Genomic DNA, 17,663 nt, shown 5'->3' on the forward strand with positions numbered 1-17,663 from the left:
CGTAAAGTATCGGTAGACATTTTAAAATTATGTTTGGTATTTATTGACATGACGCACGTCTCAGCCAGACTCACGTACGAGAGAGCCCATTCGAAGCTCGCACATATACGGGAAGTAAATAGTCATTTACCATCTGTCAAAATTAGAGGGCAGGGGATGCTTCTGTGCGCCGACTGATGATCTGTTTTATGATTCCACATAATACCAGCAAGTCAGACGCACCAGCCGGCTGTAAACATTATAGTCTGCTACTCCGTGACTCATTTGCATAGAGACAGTGGCTAGCAGAGTGGGCAGAGGAGTGACTAGGGCTGCTCACAAAGTTTATTTTCCTATAAAAAGAGATTGATGCTTTATTGGTTTTCAGGTCCAGTGGATGCCATTTTTGTGCTAATGTCAGAGTGTGGAGCTGCGAGCAGGGAGCAGGGGGAGAAATACTTGATTTGGTTAATATTGATAACAAAATGTAGACAATCTGATTAAAGTACTCTCAGTTGCCTTACTAATGTAGATTCCACTACTGATCTAGAGCAGGAAAGGAAAGGGCATTGCTTGCATTAGAGGGGATACCTTACTGTCCTGTACCCCAACCAGATACATGTAAAGGACCACTCTTTATAATGGAATTTAGTCTCCACAGACAGAACTCTAGAATGTGCCTAGAGGTGGAGGGGTTACTCCTGGGTACTATAGGACTTCATGACTTATTTATTGAATGGAAAATGTAATTCAGAACAAGTATCTAAGTTACACAGACTTATTGCTAAACACTGTTATTGTAGTTTAAAGACACATTACTGGGAGTATTATTGCTGTGGAGCTCTGTTATACACTCAGACACATTACTGGGAGTATTATTACTGTGGAGCTCTGTTATACACTCAGACACATTACTGGGAGTATTATTGCTGTGGAGCTCTGTTATACACTCAGACACATTACTGGGAGTATCATTGATGTGGAGCTCTGTTATACACTCAGACACGTTACTGGGAGTATTATTGCTGTGGAGCTCTGTTATACACTCAGACCAGTGGCGTACGTACCGCGGTCGCAGGGGTCGCAGCTTGCGACCCCCCCTGCAACCGGGTAGCAGCTGCCACGCTTTGCGGCCCCGGCCCGTGCGGTAAACCGCCGGGGCCGCATGTCAAGGGGTCCATCGGGTGGCCCATGCTGTCAGGGCCACCCGATGGACATGGATTTTAAGGGGGCCCGGTCTGCGCTGAGCGCTTTAAGTGCTCAACCGGGCCCCCTGTGATGAGATCATCACACGCTGGGAGGAAGTGACCGCACGTCACTCCTCCCAGCATACTGAGAGCCCGCACGGGAGGAAACTGAAAGGAGGAGGGAGTCAGAGTGGGAACTCTGACTCCCATCAGGCTGAGCCACCACTGGACCCACACATGGTAGGAAACATTTTGTGTATTTGTGTCTCTGTATGTATGTGTGTATGTATGTCTGTGTCTCTGTATGTGTGTATGTATGTGTGTCTGTGTGTATGTATGTCTGTGTATGTGTGTATGTATATATGTCTGTGTCTGTGTCTCTGTATGTGTGTATGTATGTCTGTGTCTCTGTGTGTATGTAGGTCTGTGTCTCTGTGTGTATGTATGTCTGTGTCTCTGTATGTGTGTATGTCTGTGTCTGTATCTGTGTGTATGTCTGTGTATGTGTGTTTGTATCTGTATGTATGTGTGTCTGTGTCTCTGTATGTATGTGTCTGCGTGTGTGTCTCTATATGTATGTGTCTGCATGTGTGTATGTATGTATGTGTCTGTCGGGGGTGTGTGTATGTGTTTGTGTCTGTATGTATGTGTTGGGGGGGAGGGGCCCACAGTCAGGGGGGAGAGGTTCACGGTAGGGGGGGCCCACGGATCAGTTTCGCACCGGGGCCCCATGGAGTGTGTGTACGCCACTGAATCAGACACATTACTGGGAGTATTATTACTGTGGGGCTCCGTTATACACGCAGACACATTACTGGGAGTATTATTGCTGTTGAGCTCTGTTATACACTCAGACACATTACTGGGAGTATTAGTGTTGTGGAGCTCTGTTATACACTCAGACACATTACTGGAAGTATTATTGTTGTGGAGCTCTGTTATACACTCAGACACATTACTGGAAGTATTATTACTGTGGGGCTCTGTTATACACTCAGACACATTACTGGGAGTATGATTGCTGTGGAGCTCTGTTATACACTCAGGCACATTACTGGGAGTATTATTGCTGTGGAGCTCTGTTATATACTCAGACACATTACTGGGAGTGTTATTGCTGTGGAGCTCTGTTATGCGCTCAGACACATTACTGGAAGTATTATTACTTTGGGGCTCTGTTATACACTCAGACACATTACTGGGAGTATTATTGCTGTGGAGCTCTGTTATACACTCAGACACATTACTGGGAGTATTATTGCTGTGGAGCTCTGTTATACACTCAGAGACACATTACTGGGAGTACTATTGCTGTGGAGCTCTGTTATACACTCAGACACATTACTGGGAATATTATTGCTGTGGAGTTCTGTTATACACTCACACATTACTGGGAGTATTATTGCTGCGGAGCTCTGTTATACACTCAGACACATTACTGGGAGTATTATTGCTGGGGAGCTCTGTTATACACTCAGACACATTACTGGGAATATGATTACTGTGGAGTTCTGTTATACACTCAGACACATTACTGGGAGTATTATTGCTGCGGAGCTCTGTTATACACTCAGACACATTACTGGGAGTATTATTGCTGTGGAGCTCTGTTATACACTCAGACACATTGCTGGGAGTATTATTGCCGTGGAGCTCTGTTATACACTCAGACACATTACTGGGAGTATTATTGCTGTGGGGCTCTGTTATACAATCAGACACATTACTGGGAGTATTATTGCCGTGGAGCTCTGTTATGCACTCAGACACATTACTGGGAGTATTATTGCTGTGGAGCTCTGTTATACACTCAGACACATTACTGAGAGTATTATTGCTGTGGAGCTCTGTTATACACTCAGACACATTACTGGGAGTATTATTGCTGTGGAGCTCTGTTATATGCTCAGACACATTACTGGGAGTATTATTACTGTGGAGCTCTGTTATACACTCCGACACATTACTGGGAGTATTATTGCTGCAGAGCTCTGTTATACACTCAGACACATTACTGGGAGTATTATTGCTGCGGAGCTCTGTTATACACTCAGACACATTACTGGGAGTGTTATTGCTGTGGAGCTCTGTTATACACTCAGACGCATTACTGGGAGTATTATTGCTGCGGAGCTCTGTTATACACTCAGACACATTACTGGGAGTATTATTGATGTGGAGCTCTGTTATACACTCTGACACATTACTGGGAGTATTATTGCTGCAGAGCTCTGTTATACACTCAGACACATTACTGGGAGTATTATTGCTGCGGAGCTCTGTTATACACTCAGACACATTACTGGGAGTGTTATTGCTGTGGAGCTCTGTTATACACTCAGACACATTACTGGGAGTATTATTGATGTGGAGCTCTGTTATACACTCAGACACATTACTGGGAATGTTATTGCTGCGGAGCTCTGTTATACACTCAGACACATTACTGGGAATGTTATTGCTGCGGAGCTCTGTTATACACTCAGACACATTACTGGGAATGTTATTGCTGCGGAGCTCTGTTATACACTCAGACACACCAACAATATGGAGCTCCTAGAAAAGAGGGACTGAGGGATTTGAACCCAAAATAGTGTCTCTATTACTTATTATTAGTTTTCTGTTCTTGATAGAATTTCCTTTTTAAATGTGTGTTTCATTAAATTTGCTGATGAGATAGTTACACTACTAAAGTAGACAAACAATTGCATTTACATATATATATAATGTAATTTGCTTTATATGCCCCCTCTCCAAATGTTCTAGGTTAAATTTAGAAATAAAACCTGTTAATTTGTAAATATGCGTTTCACTTCAGCCTCGGAATAGATAGTGATATTTACTGACTAACTGTGGAATTGTGGAGAATTTGTGGAAAATGGAAATTGAAGGATTTAAACCTGAGATTTTGGTTTTAGTGAACAAACCGACAATTTCTTGACCTACCTATGCAGACAATATCCATAAACCCATACATGCCGTAGCAGATCTGGAAGAGCAGATCCTGCCGCTGCCATTTTGCTGAGGGGCTGAATGTAGACCAGATAAGCCAAGAAATGCTGGCGATGAGGAAGAGGGAGCCCAAGATGGCGGCTGCGATCTGCACTTTCTCGATGACAGTCAGGGAGATGGCTTGCCACTACAGTCATAGACATTCCGACAGAATATAAAAAAAAAAGAGCTAAATTAGTCTGTGGGGGAGAACGGGAGATTAACGTTCACAATACATTTTAACTTCAATGACCCCTTAAAGAATAAAACATTACGAGCGGCAACCCTGAATGCACTGACAGGCGTATGCAATAAAATGAATTTCAAATATTAGACCAAAATAGCTTAACTGACAATATAGCTGAATTGGACATTGTTCCTAATCTAGATACTGTGGTCTGAATTCCATTTTTAATTCACATTGCAATCTCTACAATTCACAATTTATGGACAGTAACAGATCAAAGAACACGGTGTAGTTAATATAAAAAAATTAAAATGGGCAGCAACATACATATACAAGCGACTAAATATGAGTGTAAGCTCACGATATAGAATGCATGTGCGCTCCTAAATAAACTATAAGGATAATCAAAATTTATACAAATATAAATGTATTTATTATTCAATGATAAATAAAAAGATAGCTCAATAGATCTATAATTGATAAAGTTAATATAATATTAGACAATTGACAATGTCTAATATTATATTAACTTTATCAATTATAGAACAATTTATGGACAGTCTGGTCACAGTTGGTGGTGGTGATTGGGCTGATACAAATGTCCCTCAGATGACAAAGGTCCTTCTCTAATGGTTAATCAGACTAAGGGGAAAATCTTAGTTCAATGATGTTCCTGCGCCACACAACGCTTCCTGAACATCATGGGATACATGTTAACATTCACTTCCAGTACTGACCAGCTGGCCATATGAATACTGAGAAACCTGACTGCACCTGGTAATGCACTGATATTATCTGGAAATGCTACAACCGACAGAGGATGTGCTTATCATACAGTATATTCCAAAACAGCGAAAGCTGGGTTATTGTAAAACTTAGAGGGGCACGTAGTAACCAGACAGAAATTTAAATTTAATGAATATATAACTTTTTTTTTTTTTTTATATATATAAAACAAAAAGTGCTTCAGACTCGTTTTTTTGCCTTCTTTTGGATCAGCAGCAAAAACATATGTGAGGAAGGCTGAACTTGATGGACGCAAGTCTCTTTTCAGCTATGTAACTATGTAAGTATGTAAAAATAAAACACCAATATAGAAATAAATAACTGTACTAGTGTAAAAAATAGTGACTAGATATCGCAAACTTGCCAAACTCTGAAGGATGGGGCCCAATCGCTGTGCCCAGATACCTCCTTTCTTGGTTGCTTCAATCAGGAAGCCCCGAGCCAGACAACACTGATGCTTTCAGCCCACCCCTAGCTCCCGTTCAAAAAATTAAGCAAAAAAGTTCTGAATCTCTTTCACTCTGCATTCTGAATGGGGAGCTAGTGACACTAGGCTGACGCTCTAAGAATATCTGCGGTGCCCGTTTCAGGGTTTCGTGATTGAAGACTCAGACCAATAAAGGAAAAGCTTATCCAAAATATTAAACTGAAGACTTCATTGGTTATTTTAGCCAACATTTACATTCAGACTGGTTGTCCATTTACCACAATTCACTGCTTACTGAGTAAATCTACATTAGACCTCACTCACGGGTACATTAGACAGAAGGTACGATTCAGGAGATACAGAATATTCTGATAAATTGCAGATAGAAAAGATAGAAAATTAGAAAATGTTTTCCCATAATTGAAAATGATCTAATATAATGTATAGACGTCTACAGCCATAAGGTCCATTCAATTATCAGACAGCCAAACAACACTCAGTGCTATGAATAAGAAAATCGTCTATGTACCTTTACCTGAAGAGGATTGTTTGTGCTTATTGAGATAACATGATACTTGTAGTAGCAAAGTTCACAGCTCCAGGAGCCTCTTTCGCTAATCCATTTAACCAGACAAGGTTGGTGGGTACACCGGACTGATCCATCACACCGGCATGGACTCAGGAGCTCCCCCTATAGGACAAAACACAGCACAGACAATACTGTTATCCTAGGAATTGAATCTTTAAGAAGGATTGTGGATCAGTGATGGATTACTGTAGCCCTGCAGAACTAATTTATATCATGGTCCAAGCTCCCCATGTGGTTTCATATGGTTAGTATACCAGTATTTTCAGAGATCACAGTGTTGCTAATTCAAATAAAAATGAGTCCTTTTCTCTAACAATACTGAGGGTGTGAAAATTAAAGGGACACATTCATACATTTAATATGGATGCCTTTCTGGCATGAGGTGCTGGCGTATAGTGCAGCATTCTGCAAAACATTTTATTTATTTATTTTGTGCAAAAACTACAAAGTTTTTAGTATGCAAAAAAAAAAAAAAAATACAGCATATTAATGAGGCCAAAATCTATCAAATGTAATAGTAGGATTTAACTTGTATTGGTGCCCGGGGTGTCCCTTTAAAATTGGCAAGTAATAGAAGAATCCAGAGAGAATTCAAAGTGAAATAGGCCGAAGTAGCCGAATTGAAAGTATAGCTGCCTCCCCCCCTTTAGTTTGGCTATTTTAACCTTAAATTGGAAATTCACCTGGAATTTTCACCCTGCAAGACATTAATGACTTCACGCCAAGATGAGACGGTATAACATATCAGACATGAGCATTGTATTCGATAAAAGCGTTTGTATGTCACATCTGCAACCCAGGAATAACTTTAATAAACTCTTACCATGTAACTGTTTCAATGTCAGTATAATGTGTGACAGTAACAGCAGGAAATCACACGGATAGAGCTGTAACAGAATACAGTAAGCACGCTGGCACGGCCCAGTAATTAGGGCATAGCTCCAACTGTTATCTGGGGATAGCTTCCCTGTAGTTCCATGTACAATGACATATAGTTTAACTGCACAATTGTGATATTACCCCCCCCCCCCCCCCATTCCCACCTGATGTCTACATTGTCCTTCCCATTAGTCGATCAGAAAGTAGGGCCCTCTAGTTAACAGCCATTGTGCAGCTTCTCCGTGTCCCAATCTGTCTCAAAAGTCTATAAACTACAGTTTGCAAACTTTCCAAATAATAATTCATGGTAAAGACGCATTTCACCTGTGTGCAGGCATTGGGTGTCAGGATCGGGACAGGGATCCAACACGCAGAGTACAAAGAGTGGAAAGGTACGTATACCGGGCCTTAGAATGGCCGGACTAACGTACCGAGAGTAATAGAGAATAGTCAGAGACAAGCCGAGGTCGAGGGAACGGGAAGACAGATAAGCGAGAGACAAGCCGGGTCAAGGGAGAACAGAGAAGCAGGGTAGTACAACAAGCCGAGTCAAAACCAAACAGAGTAAACTAGAATACCAGAGCACTGAGTGACTAGACAAGCTAGAACCACGACAGGGCAATGAGCTGAAGAGAGAAGTAAGCTTAAATACCCTGGCTCTGGATGGTAATCACGCCTCTGACAAGTACCGATTGGATATCGGACACTTGAGTGACAGGTCGCTCGTGATAGCGTCATGACGTCACGTATTGAGCGTCCCGCTAGAAAAGGACGTGGATTCCTCGCGGCCGGTGTTTAAGTGACTGGATGAACCGCGAGGAACGAAGGAAACAGCTCGCCTGGACGGGCAAACCACCAAATCTCTACCTCCCTTAGAGGTAGAGGCCTCAGGTACCCTGACAGTACCCCCCCTCTCAGATACGCCCACCGGGCGGAAGGAACCGGGGCGAGATGGGAAGCGGAGGTGAAATGCTCTGCGAAGGCGAGACGCATGAACGTCCTCCTGAGGTACCCAACTCCTCTCCTCAGGACCATATCCCCTCCAGTTGACCAGATATTGCAATTTTCCCCTTGAAATTCTGGAATCAATGATGGAGCTGACCTCGTACTCCTCCCGACCCTCCACCTGAACAGGACGAGGGGAGGAAACCTTAGAGGAGAATTTGTTGCAAATAAGAGGTTTCAACAAGGAGACATGAAAAGAGTTAGGAATGCGTAAGGCAGGTGGCAGAGCAAGGCGATACGCAACCGGGTTGATACGAGTGAGAATCCTGTAAGGACCTATGTAGCGAGGAGCAAACTTCATAGATGGGACTTTTAGGCGAATATTCTTAGTACTCAACCATACCCTATCCCCAGGAACAAAAACAGGAGCCGCTCTTCTATGCTTGTCAGCGTGTTTCTTGAACAACGAAGAACTATGTAATAGAATTTGCCGAGTCTGATCCCATAATCTCTTCAGGTTGGCGACATGATCATCAACCGACGGTATCCCCTGAGAAGAGGAAACCGAAGGAAAAATCGAAGGATGAAAGCCATAGTTCATGAAGAAAGGGCTAGAGCGAGTTGAATCACAAACAAGGTTATTGTGTGCGAACTCCGCCCAAGGAATCAGACCGACCCAATCGTCCTGGTGTTCGGAAACAAAGCAACGTAGATACTGTTCGATCTTTTGATTAGTACGTTCAGCAGCTCCGTTAGACTGAGGGTGATAGGCAGAGGAGAAGTTCAATTTGATACCCATTTGAGAACAAAAGGATCTCCAGAAACGTGAGACAAATTGAGAACCTCTATCAGAAACAATCTCCGAAGGAATCCCATGTAGGCGAAAAACCTCTCTCGCAAAAATCTCCGCCAATTCAGGAGAAGTCGGAAGTTTAGGTAATGGTACGAAATGAGCCATCTTAGTAAATCTATCCACCACCGTGAGAATAACAGTTTGTCTCTTGGAAGCAGGTAAATCAACGATAAAGTCTATGGACAAACAGGACCAAGGTTTCTCAGGAACGTCCAAGGGGTGTAACAGGCCACATGGAGAAGCATGAGGTAGTTTAGTCTTGGCACAAGTCTCACAAGCTGCGACGAACTCCTCAATATCTTTTCGAAGTGAAGGCCACCAGAAATCCTTGGATATCAGAGAGTATGTCTTGCGAATACCAGGATGACCAGCTATCTTACTTTCGTGAAAACATTGTAAGAGCTCCAGTTGAAGTTCAGGAGGAACAAAGTTTCTTCCCTCAGGAGTGTTTCCGGGAGCTAGATGTTGTGACTTCAAGATCTGGTCAAGTAGCGGAGAATGAATTTTAAGACTGGTATTAGCAATAATATTGCATTTGGGTACAATGGAGGACACAAGTGGTTCAACTGAAGCAGAAGGCTCAAATTGGCGAGATAGCGCATCGGCTTTAGAATTCTTTGAGCCAGGTCTGTAAGTCAGAACGTAATTGAAATGGGTAAGAAACAATGACCAACGAGCCTGCCTGGAGGACAAACGCTTGGCCTCTCCGATATAAGACAAATTTTTGTGGTCTGTTAGAATGGTAACAGGATGTAAAGTACCTTCCAATAAATGTCTCCACTCTTTCAAAGCTTTGATAACCGCTAGTAATTCTCTGTCACCAATGTCATATCTGCTCTCAGTACCGGACAATTTTTTAGAGAAAAATCCACATGGATGTAATGGTTTATCAACACCCAACCTTTGAGATAGGACAGCACCTAAACCAGTCTCTGATGCGTCTACCTCAAGCAGAAAAGGCAGGGAAGTGTCGGGGTGAACTAAAATTGGAGCGGAAGCGAAAAGCTCCTTGAGAGTTTTGAACGCAAGAAGAGCTTCAGTAGTCCAATTCTTAGTATCAGCCCCCTGTTTGGTCATATTAGTGATAGGTGCGATAATTGAAGAATAGCCCTTAATAAAGCGCCTATAATAATTGGAAAAACCAATAAATCTCTGTACGGCTTTAAGACCTTTGGGTAAAGGCCACTCTAGAATGGACTGGAGTTTATCCGGATCCATCTTAAATCCCTCCCCAGAGATCACATAGCCGAGAAAGGTTACCTGGGTTTGATCAAAGCTACATTTCTCCAACTTGCAGTACAAACCATGCTGAAGAAGCTTGTGCAAAACCCTCCTGACTTGCTTGTGATGAGTCTCAATCTCACTAGAATGTATAAGTATATCATCTAGGTATACAATGACGCACTCTTGCTGAAATTCCCTAAGAACCTCATTTATCAGATCTTGGAATACCGCTGGTGCATTGCATAACCCAAAAGGCATAACCGTATATTCATAGTGACCATAGCGAGTATTGAATGCCGTCATCCACTCATGTCCCTGCTGGATTCTCACCAAGTTATATGCCCCTCTGAGGTCTAACTTGGTGAAAATTGTAGAGCCCTTCAAACGATCGAAGAGTTCGGTGATCAAGGGAATCGGGTAGGCATTTTTAATGGTTATCTTATTCAAGCCTCGATAATCAATACAAGGTCTCAAAGAACCATCTTTCTTTTTAACAAAAAAAAATCCAGCCCCGGCAGGGGAGGAGGACCTCCTGATGAATCCCTTGTCTAAATTCTCGTGAATATACTCCTCTAGAACTGAGTTCTCTTTCGTAGATAATGGGTATACATGACCTCTGGGAGGCATGGTACCAGGGAGTAGGTTAATTTTGCAATCAAAGGACCTGTGTGGGGGTAAGGTATCGGCTTTCTTTTTGTCAAATACTGCCTTTAAATCTAGATACTGAGACGGAATTTGTGTCTCTGTAGGATTGTCAGAGGTAGTCGATGTGTTAGTTAATCCGAGAGGTAAGACCTTCCGCAAGCATTTTTCTTGACAATTCTTTCCCCACGAAACTATCTCCCCTGACTCCCAATTAATAATAGGGTTGTGTCTCCTCAACCAGGAGTACCCCAGGACTATGGGAATAGACGGAGAAGAAATGAGCATTAAGGATATATCCTCTTTATGTAGGATGCCAACAGTTAAGTTAATCGGTATGGTCTCATGGAAAATAACAGGCTCAAGTAACGGTCTACCATCGATGGCCTCAACAGCCAGTGGTGTCTCTTTTAACTGGGATGGGATAGCATGCTTGGCAACAAAACCCTGATCTATAAAGCTCTCAGCAGCTCCAGAATCGATTAGTGCCATAGTCTTTACTACTCCCTTCTCCCACCTCAAAGAAACGGGTAACAGAAGCCTGAACTCTTTGTAGTTGTGAATAGAGGACAAAGTAGAAACACCCAAGGCCTGTCCTCTAGAGAAACTTAGGTGCGAGCGTTTCCCGAACGATTAGGACAATTTAGGCGTAAATGTCCTCTGACTCCACAATACATACATAAACCCTCCCTTCTTCTGTACTGTCTCTCTCTCTCTGTGAGATGAGTACTGCCTATCTGCATAGGTTCAGAAATACGTAAGTCCTCGAACTCAGAATTTTGAAAGGTAGGCGCTAGTTTAAAGGAGGGTCTACGGGTCCTATCTCGAGTGTTCTGCCTCTCTCTTATGCGTTCATCAATACGAGATATAAAAGAAATTAAATCCTCCAAATTCTCAGGGAGTTCTCTAGTAGCGACCTCGTCAAGAATTACATCTGATAACCCATTCAGAAACACATCTATATAAGCCTGTTCGTTCCACTTAACTTCTGCCGCCAAGGACCTGAACTCTAGTGCATAGTCCACAAGTGTTCGATTGTCCTGTCTAAGGCGCAACAGTAATCTAGCTGCATTGACCTTTCTACCAGGAGGGTCAAAAGTTCTTCTAAACGCAGCTACAAAGGCATTATAATTATAGACTAGTGGATTATCATTCTCCCATAAAGGATTGGCCCATCTCAGAGCTTTCTCAATGAGTAAAGTAATAACAAATCCAACCTTCGCTCTATCTGTAGGATAAGAGCGGGGTTGTAATTCGAAATGGATGCTGATCTGGTTCAGAAAACCACGGCACTTCTCCGGTGACCCGCCATAACGTACTGGTGGGGTAATACGGGAAGAAGCACCTACAGTGGCTACCTCTAGACCTGAGACTGCAGGAGAAATAGAAGGAGTACGTGTCTCCTCAGGTGGGTTACTAGCACGAGACAAAAGTGCCTGTAGTGCTAGAGCCATCTGATCCATCCTATGCTCCATGGCGTCAAACCTGGGATCAGAAGAACCAAGCTGACTGTTTGTACCTGCAGGATCCATTGGCCCTGTCGTAATGTCAGGATCGGGACAGGGATCCAACACGCAGAGTACAAAGAGTGGAAAGGTACGTATACCGGGCCTTAGAATGGCCGGACTAACGTACCGAGAGTAATAGAGAATAGTCAGAGACAAGCCGAGGTCGAGGGAACGGGAAGACAGATAAGCGAGAGACAAGCCGGGTCAAGGGAGAACAGAGAAGCAGGGTAGTACAACAAGCCGAGTCAAAACCAAACAGAGTAAACTAGAATACCAGAGCACTGAGTGACTAGACAAGCTAGAACCACGACAGGGCAATGAGCTGAAGAGAGAAGTAAGCTTAAATACCCTGGCTCTGGATGGTAATCACGCCTCTGACAAGTACCGATTGGATATCGGACACTTGAGTGACAGGTCGCTCGTGATAGCGTCATGACGTCACGTATTGAGCGTCCCGCTAGAAAAGGACGTGGATTCCTCGCGGCCGGTGTTTAAGTGACTGGATGAACCGCGAGGAACGAAGGAAACAGCTCGCCTGGACGGGCAAACCACCAAATCTCTACCTCCCTTAGAGGTAGAGGCCTCAGGTACCCTGACATTGGGGCACACAACGCTTATTCCTTCAACCTTGGCAGGATGTTTAGTGTAGATGTAGAAACCATTGTATCTTTGTTTTGTACTGGTGGTTTTAAGGGTACTTCTTCCTGGTTACAATATCGAGAAACCCATCCTTCTCTGTAATGTGATTGGCTGAATTTGGCAAGGAGACAAGCTGCACATGGCTGTTTGTAAAGCCTTATAGAGCTTTCAGGAAGAAGAATCCTAATGTAAAATACAATTTATTTACCTTAGGAATAACTTTAATCACAGCCAGCCCAGAAAGCTTTTTGGAAAAAGTAACAATCCGAAAAACATAAAATATATAAAACATGGAGCCCCATTTTGATGACGATTTGAAGGAATTTTGTTAATAAAAAGTTCCTCTTTTACCATTCTGTGATTATAAATATTATTATTTATCTAAATGTTTGGATTCTTGGCATCTTGGGGTATTGTCGGATACATTATAGGTCAGAATGTTGCTGAAGGAAGGAAATTAACAAACCATTAGATTTTATTGATCTACAAACAAACACTTTGTGGCAACTGGCTATCGCACCGAGTTACGATGAATTTTAACTTTGATTAATTGAGTTATAGTATCTGTCAGTCGATATCCAATTAGAACACATCGGATCCCCATTTCCTCCTAACATAAGACTCAGTGGATTACAGGGCAGGACAAGCAGGGTGGAGGGATGCATGATGGGAAATTCAGGAATAGTTGTTTGGTAACTAAATGCACAGTCATAGGAAAAACTATTTAATCTCAATTTCATAAAACATCAGATTTTTGAAAGTGTGCTTTTGCTTTGATTTTAATTATTGAGTTTGGAGTTTTACCTAGTTATTTGCATGAAACAACAGGACTGACTCTATAAGTTATCTACACTCCCTTTGATAACCACAGGGGGGCACTGTTACCAGAACTAGCCCATCTGACTGTTACTGATATAACATCTTAATTTATGAACAAATGTCTAATTACAGGATGTTCATGTCTCTCCCTCATAAGATGTTAACGCTATTTGTAGGAAATGAGTTTGTGTCTCTGAAGAACCCCTGATCTCACACATCACTGATCTCATTTTGGAACAGCGCAATATTTTTTTAAACATTTTTGTTACCCATAAGGAGGAACAAAACAAACAAGTTATAGAGGGGACCCACCCCCAATATTTTGAGCACAAACAAACAATGACAACAAAATGAGTGTTTTTCAAAAGGAGAATCAAGGATCCATTGCGACCAAGGCCTACAGCAGGCTGTACCCCATTATCAGTGCCGATAATCTGGATCTTTTATGTCGATGTTTTATAATAAATACATTGTAACTGCTGACACCATCAATGCTAAAAGTAATAAACAATATGAAACGGTTTGTTCGTTCACTAACTCCTTCCGAGCCGCCCCGACTGCTTCAGAAAGGTTTGGGCAGACATTGTATCAGTATATTAAATATCTGTATATTCTGCAGCTGGTCATAAGTGCACATTGTACTTACATTATATCTTTAAGGCTGTAACGTGTCTGAACCATGTAATTCAAAACTCCTTGCACGTACCAGAGCAGTGGGACGGAGAATTAATTCCAAAATGCACCACCACCGACTGTGCGAGCAAGGCCAAAGGGTTTTACTAAAATAGAACAATAGCAGCAGACCTCTCACACATCATTAATGAATTGCTAGATAATAAGTGCGTTTAGGCAGAGAGTTCCTCACCTTTATATCCATCAATGTTATTTCCGTCTCCCAGTTACCTGCTGTACAAAGCTGCAGACAATGTTGGCGCTATATATACATACGCTTATAATAAAAACAAGAAACTTCTATTACACCGTACTAATAAGAGAAATAACAAGGTACTGGTGATCACCGGGACGTACTTACCCAGGCTTTATCCTCCCTAAGACACAGAAGAAGAGGCGTTCATTATTGGCTGCTCCAAGCACCATGACCACTTCAGTGACTTGAAGTTGTCATGGTGTCTGGAGCCTCGATTTGCAGTAGTCAGTATGAATCGCAGCCCGTATGAAGTTTAACCCCTTTGCAGTCAGAGGTGTAAAGCCACCTCAGGCAGTGCCATTGTGGTTTCTTTAGCTACCGGACTGGCTTATGTCAATTGCGTGCAAATATTTACGCACAGTTTGCTATTCATTGAGAGGTCAGCTGACACTCATAGCCAATGAATGGTGAGTTTATTAGCTCACAGCTTCTGCAGCTCTGCCGAAATGGTAAGCGTGTCACCAGACATGGACGGGGCCTCGGAGCCGGGTGGGGACCCAGGTCAGTGGGCAATCCACTGTTAAAGGTTTCCCCCATTGCCGGGAACCAGCCAGGGTAATCCTTGCATCATACAGAGAGCTGTATTGGTTATAAACACTTGGAGAAACCCTTTAATGATAAAATTATTTAAGTGGATCACTCATATTTTCTATTTTTGTTTTTTTGCTTCTAGTGACTCGATTTCCAGTTTGTGCAACAAAATGCAAGACAATCATTAGCGTCAAGAGTACACGCACATTGGTAAAAAAAAATAAAGGGTTTATTTAGAAAATGAACAATTGTGGAGATCTGACAAGGGACGGGTAACTTTTAGGTCAGTTTATCCGAGTTGGGAAAATAGCTGCAATCCATGATTTTTTCCCCAGTTTGGCAAATTTGGCACAAATTTTGCCTCATCAATGCGCTCTAATTTTTTACCTAATTTCTTCATTTCATCCAAACATAATTACAAAAAGCTTTCATGGAGCGCCCATATCTGATGGAGGGAGGGAAGCCAGGACTGCGTAACTCTCCCATAATAATAAGGAAAAAAGAAAAAGAAATACTAGTTATAAAACAGCGACTCACAGCCTTGTATTAGAATCACTTACATGGAGTCAGGACATTCCATAAACATACATTCCTGAAAGAATCTGCAAATAAATCTCAGTATTTGGGAAATAACGAGCAATTGTGCAGAATGAGTACGTTTGCCAAATCGTGTTTTTTCACAGATGACACAGGTGGCAAATCCAACACCATGACCGGTAAGGAGACGGCCAGCCAGGCGAGTAAAATGATTGAAATATCAATATTAGCTTTGAGATTTGATCGTGTACCCTTGGATTATGTACAATGTGAGTGCTCTGGCACAGTACGAGGACTGTCATAGTATCAGACTAAGGATTTCTATGATAGTCAATCAGCCTGGATAATGCAATAAGTTCAGATACAGTTAGTTCCGCTTACTCGATGACCTCTCAGCCACTGCCAGCAGACATGTAAATGAACCAGAAAGTATACTGTGTCAGGCTGAGAGGTACATCGTCATTTATTCCACTGTCTTAGACAATGTCATTTTTTTACCTATTTGCAACAATAAAAGCTGTCACGGCCTCCTGTCTAATGATTCGCGCACTATAGATCCAGGTCAGTTCTAGAATGGTAATGCCACGTCTGGCCGTGCCGTAATACAATGAAAGGCAAAGGAAAACCTTCTAGAATTCTAAGACTCTCACGGATATGGGAAAATGCCCGACAGATTTACATTTCTCATCATCAGAGATAAAACGGCCAATAAGGCTACTGTTAGAGAAATGGGAGAAAAGTTTAAACCTCTACATAATAACTCTTGACAAATGTTCCAACAAAAATGTAATTTATTTCAGAATTAACCCCATGGTATATGCATAAAACTCTCCTTTATCCGTTCCATGGTATAAAATGGCCTCTACCTCTATAACACTTACCCCTCCCCACTGGTAAACTACACGCGGACTGTGCCTTCTCTTTGATTCTCTGTTTCACTGCTAATAATTATTACGGATGTCTTTATGTGTAAAAACAAAATTTTGAGCATTTTTTTTTTCATATGGATAGCCTAATACTTTTAAAGGGACAGAGTAGGCACTATAACCATTTAATCTCATTAAAGTGGTTATAGTGCCTGGAGTCCCCTGACGCTGTCCCTTGATTTTGCGATAAACCATTTTTGAGCAGTTTAACACTGAATGAGGATCCCTGGCTTCCCACCTCCTGGAGGTGTGGCTACAGCAGAGATTGTTCACTTCGATATATAACGATTCTGATTCATGCTAGCAATGGATGCTGTGATAGGCTGAGTGTAGTCCGTTGACACTCTCAGCCCATCACAACTGCCCAATTCTGCTCAGCATCGAGGGGATGAGCTGCTGGGGATTCTCGATTAGCATGATATATATATATTCATTTGCTGGCTCTTGAGTTTAGTTCCACTGAGCTGAAATAGCTAGAAAGGAACAGGACCCATTGTCTGATTGACAGCCAGGGAGTGTAACAATGTTTCGAAGTGTAAATTCTATTTTCTATTTCTATCCTCGCATGTTCATGTATCTCCCATAGAAAGATATAAAAGTCCTTACCATTGTCAATATCATTTTTTTGGGGAGGGGGAACAAACTGCCATAAGTACCTATATAATGCATGTGCCCCACTGTGAGCAGCAACAAGATGACCTTCTTTTCTTTTATCATTTCTTTTCTTTTTGGTTTATAATTTGGATTCTTGCGTGTCTATGAAAATCACACAGTCGGACTTTTAAATGCCATCGTAAAAGCCAGTTTTTTTGGATTAAGCATTTTGAGTTCTGCAAGTCCGTTGCCACTGCAGAGCTTGTTTGGATTCAGAGTTTGGCCTGCCTCCTGCTGTGATTCATTTCCTTTCGTCCTGAAAGTTGGGCAGTCAATGGCTTGGAACGTTTTCAGTTGTCCAGGAATAATCGTTGCCAATGACATACAACCAATGTGTTGTGATCTATATTGTGTTATGTGCCACGGACTCAAGTCAGGTGCCGACTATTCATTCTGAAAGAACATCATATTAAAAGCATCCAACCTTTAGAT

The 17,663-nt window shown here is 42.2% G+C and overlaps 1 protein-coding gene across 2 annotated transcripts in view; it reads right to left on the minus strand.

Moving 5' to 3' along the window:
- MARCHF4 (membrane associated ring-CH-type finger 4) overlaps nt 1-17,663 on the minus strand; it is an 82,008-nt gene that overhangs the window by 13,103 nt on the left and 51,242 nt on the right. The window contains exons 2-3 of one of the 2 annotated variants that reach the window (XM_063428545.1): nt 6,093-6,248; nt 4,113-4,305 (exon numbers count right to left, since the gene is read on the minus strand). In XM_063428545.1, coding sequence (XP_063284615.1) covers nt 4,113-4,305; nt 6,093-6,248 — 349 coding nt within the window. Of the gene's footprint in view, nt 1-4,112; nt 4,306-6,086; nt 6,249-17,663 lie in introns of both variants that reach the window. The other variant, XM_063428544.1, reaches the window with a different exon arrangement.

Source organism: Pelobates fuscus, chromosome 8 (genome assembly GCF_036172605.1).
Source record: "Pelobates fuscus isolate aPelFus1 chromosome 8, aPelFus1.pri, whole genome shotgun sequence".
Lineage (NCBI taxonomy): Eukaryota > Metazoa > Chordata > Amphibia > Anura > Pelobatidae > Pelobates > Pelobates fuscus.